At 35.8% G+C, this 12272-nt stretch overlaps 2 protein-coding genes across 2 annotated transcripts; both read left to right on the top strand.

Annotated features, from left to right (window-relative positions):
- The first annotated feature begins 1556 nt into the window (after nt 1-1556).
- Nucleotides 1557-6517, top strand: LOC128524210 (sterol 26-hydroxylase, mitochondrial-like). The gene is made up of 9 exons (XM_053496656.1): nt 1557-1828; nt 2131-2321; nt 2453-2652; nt 2871-3068; nt 3913-4076; nt 4153-4319; nt 4542-4623; nt 4715-4915; nt 5890-6517. Exons 1-9 carry the CDS (start codon nt 1613-1615, stop codon nt 6058-6060), a joined length of 1590 nt encoding a protein of 529 aa, XP_053352631.1. The 5' UTR covers nt 1557-1612; the 3' UTR covers nt 6061-6517.
- A 1103-nt stretch (nt 6518-7620) lies between these two features.
- On the top strand, nt 7621-12063 carry LOC128524211 (sterol 26-hydroxylase, mitochondrial-like). The gene is made up of 9 exons (XM_053496657.1): nt 7621-7882; nt 8752-8942; nt 9203-9402; nt 9513-9710; nt 9859-10022; nt 10124-10290; nt 10385-10466; nt 10559-10759; nt 11306-12063. Exons 1-9 carry the CDS (start codon nt 7655-7657, stop codon nt 11432-11434), a joined length of 1560 nt encoding a protein of 519 aa, XP_053352632.1. The 5' UTR covers nt 7621-7654; the 3' UTR covers nt 11435-12063.
- The last annotated feature ends 209 nt before the right edge of the window (nt 12064-12272 follow it).

Genomic DNA, 12272 nt, shown 5'->3' with positions numbered 1-12272 from the left:
CTCTCAGTCAGTCTGCCTGCCTTTGTGGAGTGAGCTTGGGGAGGTGAAATGGTGGCACTCAGTCTAGTCGCCTTTAAGGAACGAGCTCAAACAGGTGAGATCAATTCATTCATCTTTTGCCAGCTGTGCCCAATCTAGCGACCCCGCCCATTCACACACCTGCAAAGCGTTGAAAAAATTTGGGTGCATAAGTTCATGCCATGACAGTTTACACAATTACACATAATTATGCTACAAATATGTCTTTGCATTCATAAATAAATTTAGATTACAAAATCTAATTTGTCTGACAGAGTTTTGAATAAGTAATCATTGAATGCTAGACAAAACTGATGCCCGAGTATTATGCAGAAAACACTAGAAAGCATAAAGCAGTAAAAGGCTTTATGGGGTATTGGTTTTAATAAGGAATGGAATGAGAAACAACCAGAATATTTTGAATAAAGAGTAAATAAAAATTTATGATATCTTCAGGCTTACTTCTAGCTGTCTATGATTTAATAAAAGCTGTTTAAAAGGAGACCATGAGCTGGCATGAAGTGAAGTCTTTGAAGTCTGTTTTCAAAAATCCTTACACTAACTCAAGTTAAACTTTGTTTGGCCCAAAGCAGATTTTTGTGCCAACTTGCTCAAGGAAATACAAATACAAATAATAAATGAACACTAGATGTATGAGAACCCCTTGCAGCAGAAAAGGGAGTCCTTGCACAGTGTGATTACCATACGTTACTGTAATATTTAGCATTGACGTTTGTCAGTAACCACTAAACTTCACCAAATGTCCCGATAGAGGCTAATGTGCCCTTGGACACTTTCAAGTGTCATAACAAAGAGTCTGAATGCTTATGTAAATTGTGTGTAGAATGACGAGAGACTAAGCTGCAGTAAAACATAAAAATGGTGCAAACATTTTAAAGAAGTCTCCAAAATCTGTGAATGACGAATGCCTGATCATTAAAAATCAATGGATAACTTGTCACCAACTTGCAGAAGAGATTATATGTGGGAACTGTACATTCAGTCAAACATCACTTGCACATTACAGGAACTCGACTGGGAGTTATTGGCACAGTCCTCACCTCTCTTCGAGCCATTTCTAAAAAAACTTTATTATTATTACCTTGATGGTAAAACATTTTACCTTAATGGTATCCAAGTCCTAGTGCTTTATGTTCAGCGTTTCTGTACAATCAATAGTCCTGCTGTGATTTGACTGACCCACATATATAGACAATTTAGTAATAACATTTGTTTAAGAAGGGAGGGCAGCTTTTTTTTATTACAGGGCTTCCAATGTGCAATAAATAGCACTATGCGATAAATTTCCAGGATTAAACTTGTACAGTTTAAAAGCTGTTTTCTCTACCACACACATATTGTATGCATACACTCTTCTTTATAAGCAGTTGTCAGATCTGTACGGTACTCTGCACTTCCATTATTTTTGCTTGGGTTTTTTTTTTTACATGTAAAAATTTCAAAGTGCCTTTAAGCTAAAGTGTTTTAACTGTGTGTCTGTGCTCTGTTAATCTCAGTTTACCTCCCAGACTATGTTTGGTTCTTTCTGCTGCATTCAGGTTTTTCTTAAGCAATCCACTTTTCCACTCCACTAATGGAAAGACCATTAGCTCAGTATCTGGCTAAAATGCCAGCTCTTGGGTTGTTTCTTAGACCTACAGCGACCAGTTTAAAAATGGGAAGAGGAAAGACTACAATGTCTGTTCCTAGGACCACCAGGACTGAAGCTGACCTCCCTCAGGTTACACTTATGACTTTATTGTACAGGATCATCTTTAAAGGGTACTACAATCGTGTACATGAACTGCAGGTATGCTAAGTGCTTTTAGGTCTCTGTATGTGTTTGAACATTTATGTGCTGTGTGGTATATCTCTTGGCATTGCTTCTGAAGAAAAAAAAACAACAACAGGAAGGCTGAAAAAAAAATAGGATAAGTCCACATAGGATTCTGGGCGTCAGTCTGACTGTCATTTTGAAGATGTAGTGGCTATCCAATGATTAATTTGATAACTGTGGTTTTAAATAGTTTTTAACTAGAAAGCATCTACAAGCAATTTTTTGAGTCTTTCATAAAACAACAAATGTATTTTTTTTCTTTGTCATTTCCCTAGTTGTATGAAAAGCAGCTTTATGGCCCCATGTTTAAAATAAACACAGGTGCTTTTCAGACCATTTCAATATGTAGTGCAGACCTGATGGAAGAAATTTTTAGGAAAGATGAAAAGTTCCCGAGTAGAGGAGACATGTCCCTGTGGACTGAATATCGAGATATAAAGGGCTTGGGGTATGGCCCTTTGACTCAGTAAGTCATGTTTTATACATCTTACAAAACTTAACAACAAGCTGTCTATGTCTGGAGAATCATATTGTGTAAAGAACTACTTGATGAAAGGTAAATTAATGTTGGTGTAAGACATGTTTTCTCTCAACTAGAGAAGGAGAGAAATGGTACAAACTCCGATCTGTGCTGAAAAAGCGTATGCTGAATCCGAAGGACATTGTGAAGTATGAGGACATGGTGAATGAGGTGGTAACAGATTTTATCAAAAGGATATATAATTTACGCAAGATGAGTTCCACTGGAGACCTGGTACCCGACATGTCCAATGAGCTGTACCTCGTTTCACTTGAAGGTATGGATATAAGCAGGTCTTACTTATAGCTGTCTAGCAATTATATATAACCACCTAGTAATCTATTATATTTTGACTATACAGTATGTAGTGGTTTAGGCAAATAATTGTTGATAGATTGATATTATTTTAAATATCACAGGTAATTAGTAAGATAATCCAATTTCATTCATAATTTGAGCATGTCTTTTGTAGTGCATATGTTTCACATTTTATAGGAATCTCCCGCATACTTTTTGAGACTCGTATTGGCTGTTTGGACAATAAGATACCAGCTGAGACTCGGGACTTCATTGACTCCATTGGCCAGATGTTTCTCTACAACATGCTTGTCCTCCCCTTTCCCACATGGACACGAAACTATTTGCCATTCTGGCAACGCTTTGTGAAAGGTTGGGATGGGATCTTCAAATTTGGTGAGATAATACAGATGTAATGCTACAAAACCCAAGTACTTTTTCATGCTATCTTAATTCATTATAAGCTTATATCTGTTGTCTAGAACATGTGATTTCATGCAGCCTGTGATTTAGGTGCAATGGACACAATTCAAATACTAGAAATTATTGTTGTTGTTGCTGTTGTTGTAAATCTGTTAAATATTATGTGTAGCTTACTTCCTAAACCTACCTTTCAATTATGACCATATACATAAAGCCATACAAAATCTCTAAATCTTCTCCTATGATGGACAGCATAAAGTTCATGCTTCATCTGGCAGTTTTTGAGATTCAGTGTGCCAATTCAGTGTGCAATTGTATCCCCTTTGATGTTAGCAGGTTTCTCCATCCTGGGAGACTAATTTTATTTTAGCTAAAATGTTTGCATAGTTGAATCTGCCAACATTGCTTTTTGCATTTTTAAGTGATTATTGCATGTCACTGCATCATCTGCCAAGAGGGAGTCCTTAGGTCCTCTTGCAGTTTTCCGCAGGCATACATGTATTGTATGACACTCTTTCTTTAGCAGCATAGTTTATAGTATATACAGTAAATATGGAAAAGAACCCCCTTTAATAAATCAATTTTGTTGCTATGCAGCCTGAAATAAAGACAGACACACATATATATAAATACTGAGATCAGCTTTTTTTATCCTTTCTATCCAATTTATTTATAGATTTTTAAGATATGTTTGAAATTGGTAAAAGGTTTTGAACATGATAATACATAATAAACATATATAATAAAATTTGTACTAAAGCTTATATGGTGTCTAAAATAAAGAGAACTTTAACATCTTTAACATTACTTTTTATAGCCTGCAAGCTAATTGACCGGAAGATGGAAGACATTCAGAGATGCCTGGACACAGGACAGGAAGGTGCAGGCGGGTACCTCAGCTATTTGCTTTCGAACACCAACATTGGCAAAACAGATATTTATGGGAGTGTTGCTGAAATGCTTGTAGGAGGAGTGGACACAGTAAGTATAGCAATAAATCATAAAGCTTTCAGTATGAAGTCTAGTGAAGAATAAATATGAATTGTTTATTTTTAAGACATCCAACACTATGCTGTGGGCCTTGTACCTGCTATCACAAAATCCAAAGGCACAGGACACACTGTACCTGGAAGTGACCAGTATTGTCAAGGGGGACAAAATTCCAACAGCTGAGGACATAAACAAGATGCCGTACCTAAAGGCTGTCATTAAGGAGACTCTAAGGTGTGAAAAAAGATGAAGTCAATTTAAAACATTTTCAACATTAAAACAAGATCATAGATGACTTCATGGTGTTTTACCATGTTTTATCATAGGTTTTCAGTTAAAGAGTTTAGTTTACATAAAAGTTATCCAAAAAGTTAGGCATTATGTTGTCTAATTGTTAGTCATTTTTTACTGTGTGATCATTTTATCTGATATTATCACTATGTTACAATTATGTAGAGTCTACCCAGTTGTTCCCATAAATGGACGACTTTTTTCAAGAAACGATATCATAATTGGAGGTCACTATTTCCCTAAAAAGGTGACTTTTAAAAGAATACTATATATACACCATACATACATTAATCACTTGCACTAATCAATTACTCCTAATCAACTGTTTTTATGAACAGACTGCATTTACTTTCTACCATTATGCGATCAGTCATGATGAAAGCATATTCCCAGAACCAAGTCTCTTCAAGCCAGAACGCTGGTTACGGGATGGAAGGGAGAGACCTAATTCATTCAGCTCCATCCCTTTTGGGTTTGGAGTGAGAGGGTGTATTGGTAAACGTATTGCTGAACTGGAGATGCACCTGGCTCTGGCGAGGGTAAGAGACCATATGACCTCCCACACTATATTATTTTACATACTTGATTATATGATGTCAGTAATCCACCATGGGCAATGTTTAGTCATTGAGATTTGATTTAAACAGAGGCACCTATTGTGTATAATACTGTATGTGTGATTTTAACTTCAACATGAATCCACCGTCATTTTCTGGCAATTTGTTAACACAAAATGTATTCATTCCTCTTCACTAACCACTTTATCCATGATGGATTTAGATCCTATACCAGAAACAATGAGCATGTGGCAGCAATACACAATGATGTTATTTTACATTTTATATCTTTAGTATTATTTAGGATTAAAGAAAAGTGTTAAGTACTGTTGACATTAAAAGGACAAACTCCTTTATAAAGCTTGGCAAACGTGAAATTTGGCAGCCTCCGAATTTTAAACGGCACAATTATTCATATGCCCAATTATTCAATGTAAATTACAGTAAATTTAGTGACTTTTATGAAAATTTAACAAATTATGATTTAAAACTGTTATCTCTTTTTGTGTAACTATTCAAATAATTTTCAAATAAGCTGATGTCCTGTTAATGTAGAGGAAAAAAGTGTGTTAATGTTCATTGATGTGAGTGATGCATTTTTGTGCAGGTCTGTTGCACATTGTTATTAGCAAAAAATTGTCCTTACTATATATAAATGTATACTTTTGGCCAAGATGTGGCTAGAGGTTTACCAGTAAGCTGTAAAAAAAAAACAAAGCAATCTATTTTAGATTTTAAAATATTATTTTTAATACTGTGGTAAACAATTAAAGGCTGTTGTGGAAAATTGAACTAAACACAACCAAAAGCAGAGCAACCAAATTAAAACAGGTTTTATTCAAATGCACAGGCTCAATGCCTCAGCGCAAAAATAAAAACAAATTATGTGACGACCCTAGGTTATAACACCCATGCACACAGAGTTTTGAACTGATGCAATTTTTTTTTATATATAGATAATAAAGCTGTTTGAAGTGAAGCTGGATCCAAGTGTGGGAGAAGTAAAAGCAGTCACACGTATTATGCTCGTTGCAGACAGACAGGTCAATTTCCAATTCCTGGAGCGGAAACCTGCTTTAAGCAGTTCTGACGAACTAAAAGGATTCACTCCTTCTCTTCAGTCCTAACTTCTAAATGGCATGAAGCGTCAGAGTATTATAATTATATTAATATCAAGAAAATGTGTGTGATGTAGGATTTTGTTGTAGGATAAATGTAGCAATGTCCAAATTAGCTGGTGCCAAGGTGTGTAACTGCTTGATCGAATGAAAAGTCTGCACCTTCAAAGGTGATTTTTAGACAACTTTCAAGAAATGTCAGCTAGAAAAGTTGTGTGTGTTATAATGTTATATATTGCAATTATTCTCCAACAGAAACAAAGTTTCAGGGTTTTTTTCCTCCACATTTTAACCTTACTGCTCTCTTCATCACTGTTAGTTTTATTTGACTGTTTTGTAATGTAACCTTTTGCCAGAAATATAAACTATAGATCCTGGATTATTTAAATAAGTAATTAATTACTTAATCATTATCATTACCTAAACATTTTTTTATATAAATTTTATATACTTTACTGTACACCTAATCGAGCAATACAAGTAATGTAAAATATTTCTTCTAGTATTTACTTCTACTGTTAATAATGAAATATATATACCTACAGTACAGACCTATATGTAATGATACAATCTATCAATTAATAAAAATTCTTTAAAGCATGTGAAAAATATTCTATTACATCTGTTACTCTTTTAGACCCTGTCTTTAACTCTTTTAGCTAGTTACGTGTTATATAATTTTTTGCTAAATGTTTTTCGATAAGAATTAAAGTAAAAAAAAATAAGATTCTTGGTAATGATATTCATTCTGCAATACATACAAAGCAGTAAAATCTGTAAATACATGCATAATCATTCTATAATAAAATATACATTAAATAAAGCTTATGATATAAGTATCATAAGGTTTCTCAAAGTTTTACATAATGATGGTTACTAAACAAAAGTCAGAATCTAGTACAAATGCAGGAGCTTGACACTTGAGGAGCATCCCATGGCAACTTTAATTTGAGCAGCTACTCTGTATTGCATTTCAATCTCTACTACATGCACAATACTAAAGTTAATTTTAAACCTATATAAAAAAAAAAAAGAACTGCATGTATCCAAGGTCAAATGTTGTCTTAACCCAGGCTGGTGATCACACACGTATCCTAACATAAGTTCACCCGGACTTCCCGTGGGATGGTTTTGATAAACCACGGCTTTCCAATGCCATGTAGATCGTCTTTCGATGTTTTTAGAAAGGAACACTAGCTCGGCCTGGCTAACCTTTGGACATGACCGTAAAGTGCAATATCGCGTTTCACCACACAATCACTATATAACATTTAGAGAAGGACGGGGGCGCTGTTTCACACACTGTAAAATACCCAGTGAAAAACAGAAGAGATATATTACTGTCAGACTATATTAACGAAACAAAGCTGTTAAAATAAGCTGTGTTTGTTTATTTTCTTTTTAATGAAAATGACAAAGAGAAACAAAACTCAGTTCAATCTGGGGAAAAAATGAGAAAGCGTGGCTGCCCTTGACCTACTGAAAAAACAACAACAACACCATAACTGGTCGTGTTAAACCTGCATTTAAAGGGTTAAAACTGTACCGACTGCATGATAAAGCCGGAGCTGTTGTGTGGACATTGTGGTGTCCCACTACAGTAATGGCGGAATATCTAGTGCTGAAGTCTGTCAGGACCGTGAGTGTTCGTGCGTTACTGAAGCCCACGACAACAGGTTTGAACATAAAGAGAAAAGCATGTGAAAATGCTCCAGCTTCTGCCCCCGCTGGAAGCATCAGGACTGAGGCTGACCTTACTGAGATCACTCTTTCCACCATGCTATACGGGATGATCTTTAAAGGGTACTACAATCGCGTGCATGAGATGCAGGTATAGTATGTTCTGAATATTTATTTAATATCACTGTGGGTCAGCTTGATACTTTACTTGACCTTTCAGACAGTCAGGAAATTCGGACTACGTTGTTGTTGTTAATCGTTCGGCTAGTGACAGGTCGTTCATCCGTGATTCGTTCTTTTTGTAAGAGTCTTGAACATGACTCAGAAGAACGAGTAGTCTGAGAGTGATTCGTTCATTTTCTACTGGGCGCGCATGCGCAAACATTGCAAAATGTCCGTATATTATGTACGGGAAACAGAAATGAGTAGTTATTTTTGGGTCTTTTGGTTCGAATCGTTCGTTCTTTTGTCACGTGACTCCCATAGACACTATCCAGTGCAATAGATTCAAAAGAATGAACGACTCGGACCAGATGATGTGAGAGGTGAGCTACTCATTCTGTTTATTATAATATATCCGTAGCTGCATTGTAATATTTTCATTTCTGGAACTATAGCCAAAAAACTTGTGTATGTATACGTGTTGGGTGTCTGTTTATTGAAAATGTAACATTTTAGTTTATTTCTGAACGAAATGAACTAAATGACTCAAAAAAAGATTCATTCATTTTGATAAATGAGATTCAAAGAACAGAGTCACTAAAATGATTGAAACTTTCTATAACTAGTCGCTACAGCAGACCAACTGGTCTGTACAACAATTTGGCACAGGTTTTTACGCTGGGTGCCCTTCCCATTTTATCCGGGCTTGGAATCGCAACGAAATCCCTTGTGAAAACTATAGGAAAAGAAAGGAATCGAGTGAACTCAGTGCTCAAAGGGATTGTTTAACCTATTTTGTAGAGAATTATACATTTCTTAAATTGAACTAAGTTTTGTTTCTCTTTGTGATTTCCCTAGCTATACCAAAATAAAGTTCATGGACCTATCTTCAAAGTAAAAACTGGCAGCTTGAATACTGTGTGTTTAGGTAGTGTGAAACTGGTAGAGGAACTGTTGAGAAAAGATGAGAAGTTCCCCTGTAGAGGAGACATGACATTGTGGACTGAATATCGCAAGATAAAGGACTTAGGCTACGGCCCTTTTACAGTGTAAGCCAGATCTACAATCACCCTATTGCTTTGAGACTCAAATATTGTAAAAAAAAAAATATATATATATATATATATATATATATATATATTGTTGTTATTATGTATTTACTTAACTGAGAAATTACATTAGCTAGAAAATATTTATTTATATCATACAAAATAATATTTAACATACATAAGTTTATATTTGAAGTGCAAGCAGTTTATGGGAAGTTGTAGTTGCGGCTTAACTGTTTTAAATATTCTGTTGGGATCAGAGAAGAAGAAAAGTGGTACAAACTCCGATCTGTGCTGAACAAACGTATGCTGCATCCAAAAGATGCAGTGAAGTATGAGAAGGTAATAAATGAAGTGGTCACTGATTTTATCGCACGGATTTGTCGTTTACGCAAGCTGAGCTCCAGTGGAGACCTGATACCCAACATGTCCAATGAGCTGTACCGCTTCACACTGGAAGGTATGGCCTGTGGTGTAATTGCAAAAATGTAATCTAACTATTCATTGCCTGATTGCAGATGTGAAATAAAATAAAGATAAACCATTTCTAATTTTTTCCTAATTATTCAGCAATCTCCCGTATACTCTTTGAGACTCGTATTGGCTGTCTTGAGGATAAGATTCCAGCAGAGACTCAAAACTTCATTGACTCCATTGGCCAGATGTTTACCTACAGTGTTCATGTGTCTTTGCTTCCCAAGTGGACACGCAATTATTTGCCATTCTGGCAACGCTACATAAATGGTTGGGATGGAATCTTTAGATTAGGTGAGAAGATAAAACATTGCTTTTGTATTTACTCGGGATATCTTTGTGTAGTAATAAAATTTGTTTGATGATCTCAAACTTTTAAGTGTGACAGATATGCCAAAAAAAATCACAAATACTTTTTCACAGCACTGTATTTCTTGAATAGCCTGCAAGCTAATTGACAGGAAGATGGAGGACATTCAGAAGCGCCTGGATGCAGGTCAGGAAGTTGCAGGAGAGTATCTCAGCTACTTGCTTTCCAGCACCAACATGAACAAAAAGGATGTTTATGGAAGCATTGCTGAATTGCTCCTGGCAGGAGTGGACACAGTAAGGATAACCAGATAGAGCAATATTGATTAGTATTGGTCAAAAATGTTGAGGTCTTATTGATGATGAATAAAATAAAATGAAATGCCATATCTTTTAAGACATCCAACACATTGGTGTGGGCCTTGTACCTGCTTTCACGGAATCCAAGGACGCAGGATACACTGTATCAGGAAGTAGCCAGCATTGTAAATGAGGACAGAATTCCAACAGCTGAAGACATAAATAGCATGCCTTATCTAAAGGCTGTCATCAAGGAGACTTTAAGGTGAATGTTTGGAAAGGCAAGATTGTGCAGTTAAATAATAATAATATTATAATAATAAAATATCTGTTATTAACACTATTATAATCACATACAGAATGTACCCAGTTGTTCCCATAAACGGGCGACTCTTGTCAGGAAGTGAGGTGGTAATTGGAGGATACCTCTTCCCTAAAAAGGTCATTGGTATTTATATTTTGTATTTGGTAACTGTATATATTTTCTCCCCAAAAAAATCACTGTTTAATTCATGAATTTCCCTTATAAACAGACCTCATTTTCGTTCATCCATTACGCAATCGGTCATGATGAGACAGTCTTTCCTGAACCAAGGCTCTTCAAGCCTGAACGCTGGTTACGGGATGGAAGGGAGAGGCCTAATCCTTTCGGCTCCATCCCATTTGGATTTGGAGTGAGAGGGTGTGCTGGCCGTCGAATTGCTGAACTGGAGATGCACCTAGCTTTGGCAAGGGTACGAAAACAGAGATCAGTTACCACATGTTTATTTTTTTCACAGTGTTGACATTCAGAGTTAATGACCTAGGTTAAAATATCAGTACATCTGTGAAAACAGTAAATCCAGATTTTTCCTTTTAAGCAACCAGTCTTTAATCAGTTTTAAATGCATCTGTTTTTAAAGACTGTGCAGAATTGCCTGAGAACATTTTGTTATGATCAGCTAGTGGCGAGTAGGTCCTGGTTGATGCAAGTGCAGTATATTATGTCAGTGAGTCCAGAAGAGTACCAAATTTTTTGTGAGGCATTAAAGGTGATGAGGATTCTTAGGCTGTTGCAAGTCTGAAACCTGAGACCACTGAGCATGTTTGAAACTGCTTTTACTTTATGGTAGATCTGCATGTTCTTTATTGTTGTCTTGCAAAGAAAGTCTTAAGGATTGGTAGGAGATGTTTACTTCAGTGTTAAGCCATCAATGAAGTTGATGATCGATCATCGATGAAGTTGAAGTATTCGATTACATGTTCAGATGTTGTAATGCTGCATTTGTTTTTACATCTAGATAATAAAGCTGTTTGAAGTGAAGCTGGATCCCAGCATAGGAGAAGTCAAAGCACTTTTTCGCTCTGTGCTTGTGCCAGACCAGCCAGTCAGTTTTCATTTTCTGGATCGGAAAGATGCATCCATTTAAAGTCAGGATCAACATCATCACCATCTCTGGCTTTTTCTCCAAAACCCAAGAATAATGTGTACTGGCATCAATGTTTCCAGATTCCTGATTCCAGAACTACCTACACTGTCTGAAATTGTACAACATTCAATATTTACTCATATTTTTACAATATTAATATTTGTACAATATTAATATTTGTACAATATTAATATTTACAATATTTGCTCTTCAATTAGCCTCTGCTTGAGTTATGGGTATTAAAATGTAAAGACAATCAACTGCAGTAGTTTTTTAATGCAACATTACAAATAAATAGCCATGTATACTGTAATGACTCTTTATTCAGTAAGATAAGCTTGTTATGTAATTTTAAATTCTTAGTAAATTATCTTTGTGCATGCACACATTGCACACACACACACACACACACACACACAGACAAACACACTAGTGTTGTTTTCAGGATTCTGATATGGGTGACATGGACAGGCGCCCCGGATGGCAACTTGCCCTGCTATCGTTTTTCTCCTATCTTAGCCTTGGGGATTATCTACATATGGTCGTCTTGTAGACACGCATCAATATAAAAGTCTGCTGTGTCCAAGTTTTTGTATAGACTATAGAACCTTGTCTTTATACATGCAATAAATTATGTCTTTTATTATAACTTGGTCTCCTGATTTTTTAGTGATCTACTTTTTAGTAGATAAATAAACAGCAGTTTATTGCATTTTTTATGGTCATCCAGGAATATTTACAACTATTTTGGTGATCCAGACGGAACAGTGATTCTCTGAGCACTGTGGCATCCCAGATGACAGATATCATCCTTACCTTTTTGGCTTGATCTGATTTA

Source organism: Clarias gariepinus, chromosome 5 (genome assembly GCF_024256425.1).
Source record: "Clarias gariepinus isolate MV-2021 ecotype Netherlands chromosome 5, CGAR_prim_01v2, whole genome shotgun sequence".
NCBI classification, from domain to species: Eukaryota; Metazoa; Chordata; class Actinopteri; order Siluriformes; family Clariidae; genus Clarias; species Clarias gariepinus.
Note: the sequence above shows the minus strand (reverse complement) of the source record. Positions and strands in the feature narration are given on the sequence as shown.

Excerpts from the sequence above, each read along its gene's own strand:
- LOC128524210 (XM_053496656.1), top strand. The coding sequence starts at position 1,613 with ATGGAAAGACCATTAGCTCAGTATCTGGCTAAAATGCCAGCTCTTGGG. Across the intron at positions 2,653-2,870 it reads GTACCTCGTTTCACTTGAAG|GAATCTCCCGCATACTTTTT; the intron begins GTATGGATATAA and ends CACATTTTATAG. Across the intron at positions 4,077-4,152 it reads TTGTAGGAGGAGTGGACACA|ACATCCAACACTATGCTGTG; the intron begins GTAAGTATAGCA and ends TTTATTTTTAAG.
- LOC128524211 (XM_053496657.1), top strand. The coding sequence starts at position 7,655 with ATGGCGGAATATCTAGTGCTGAAGTCTGTCAGGACCGTGAGTGTTCGT. Across the intron at positions 9,403-9,512 it reads GTACCGCTTCACACTGGAAG|CAATCTCCCGTATACTCTTT; the intron begins GTATGGCCTGTG and ends CTAATTATTCAG. Across the intron at positions 10,023-10,123 it reads TCCTGGCAGGAGTGGACACA|ACATCCAACACATTGGTGTG; the intron begins GTAAGGATAACC and ends ATATCTTTTAAG.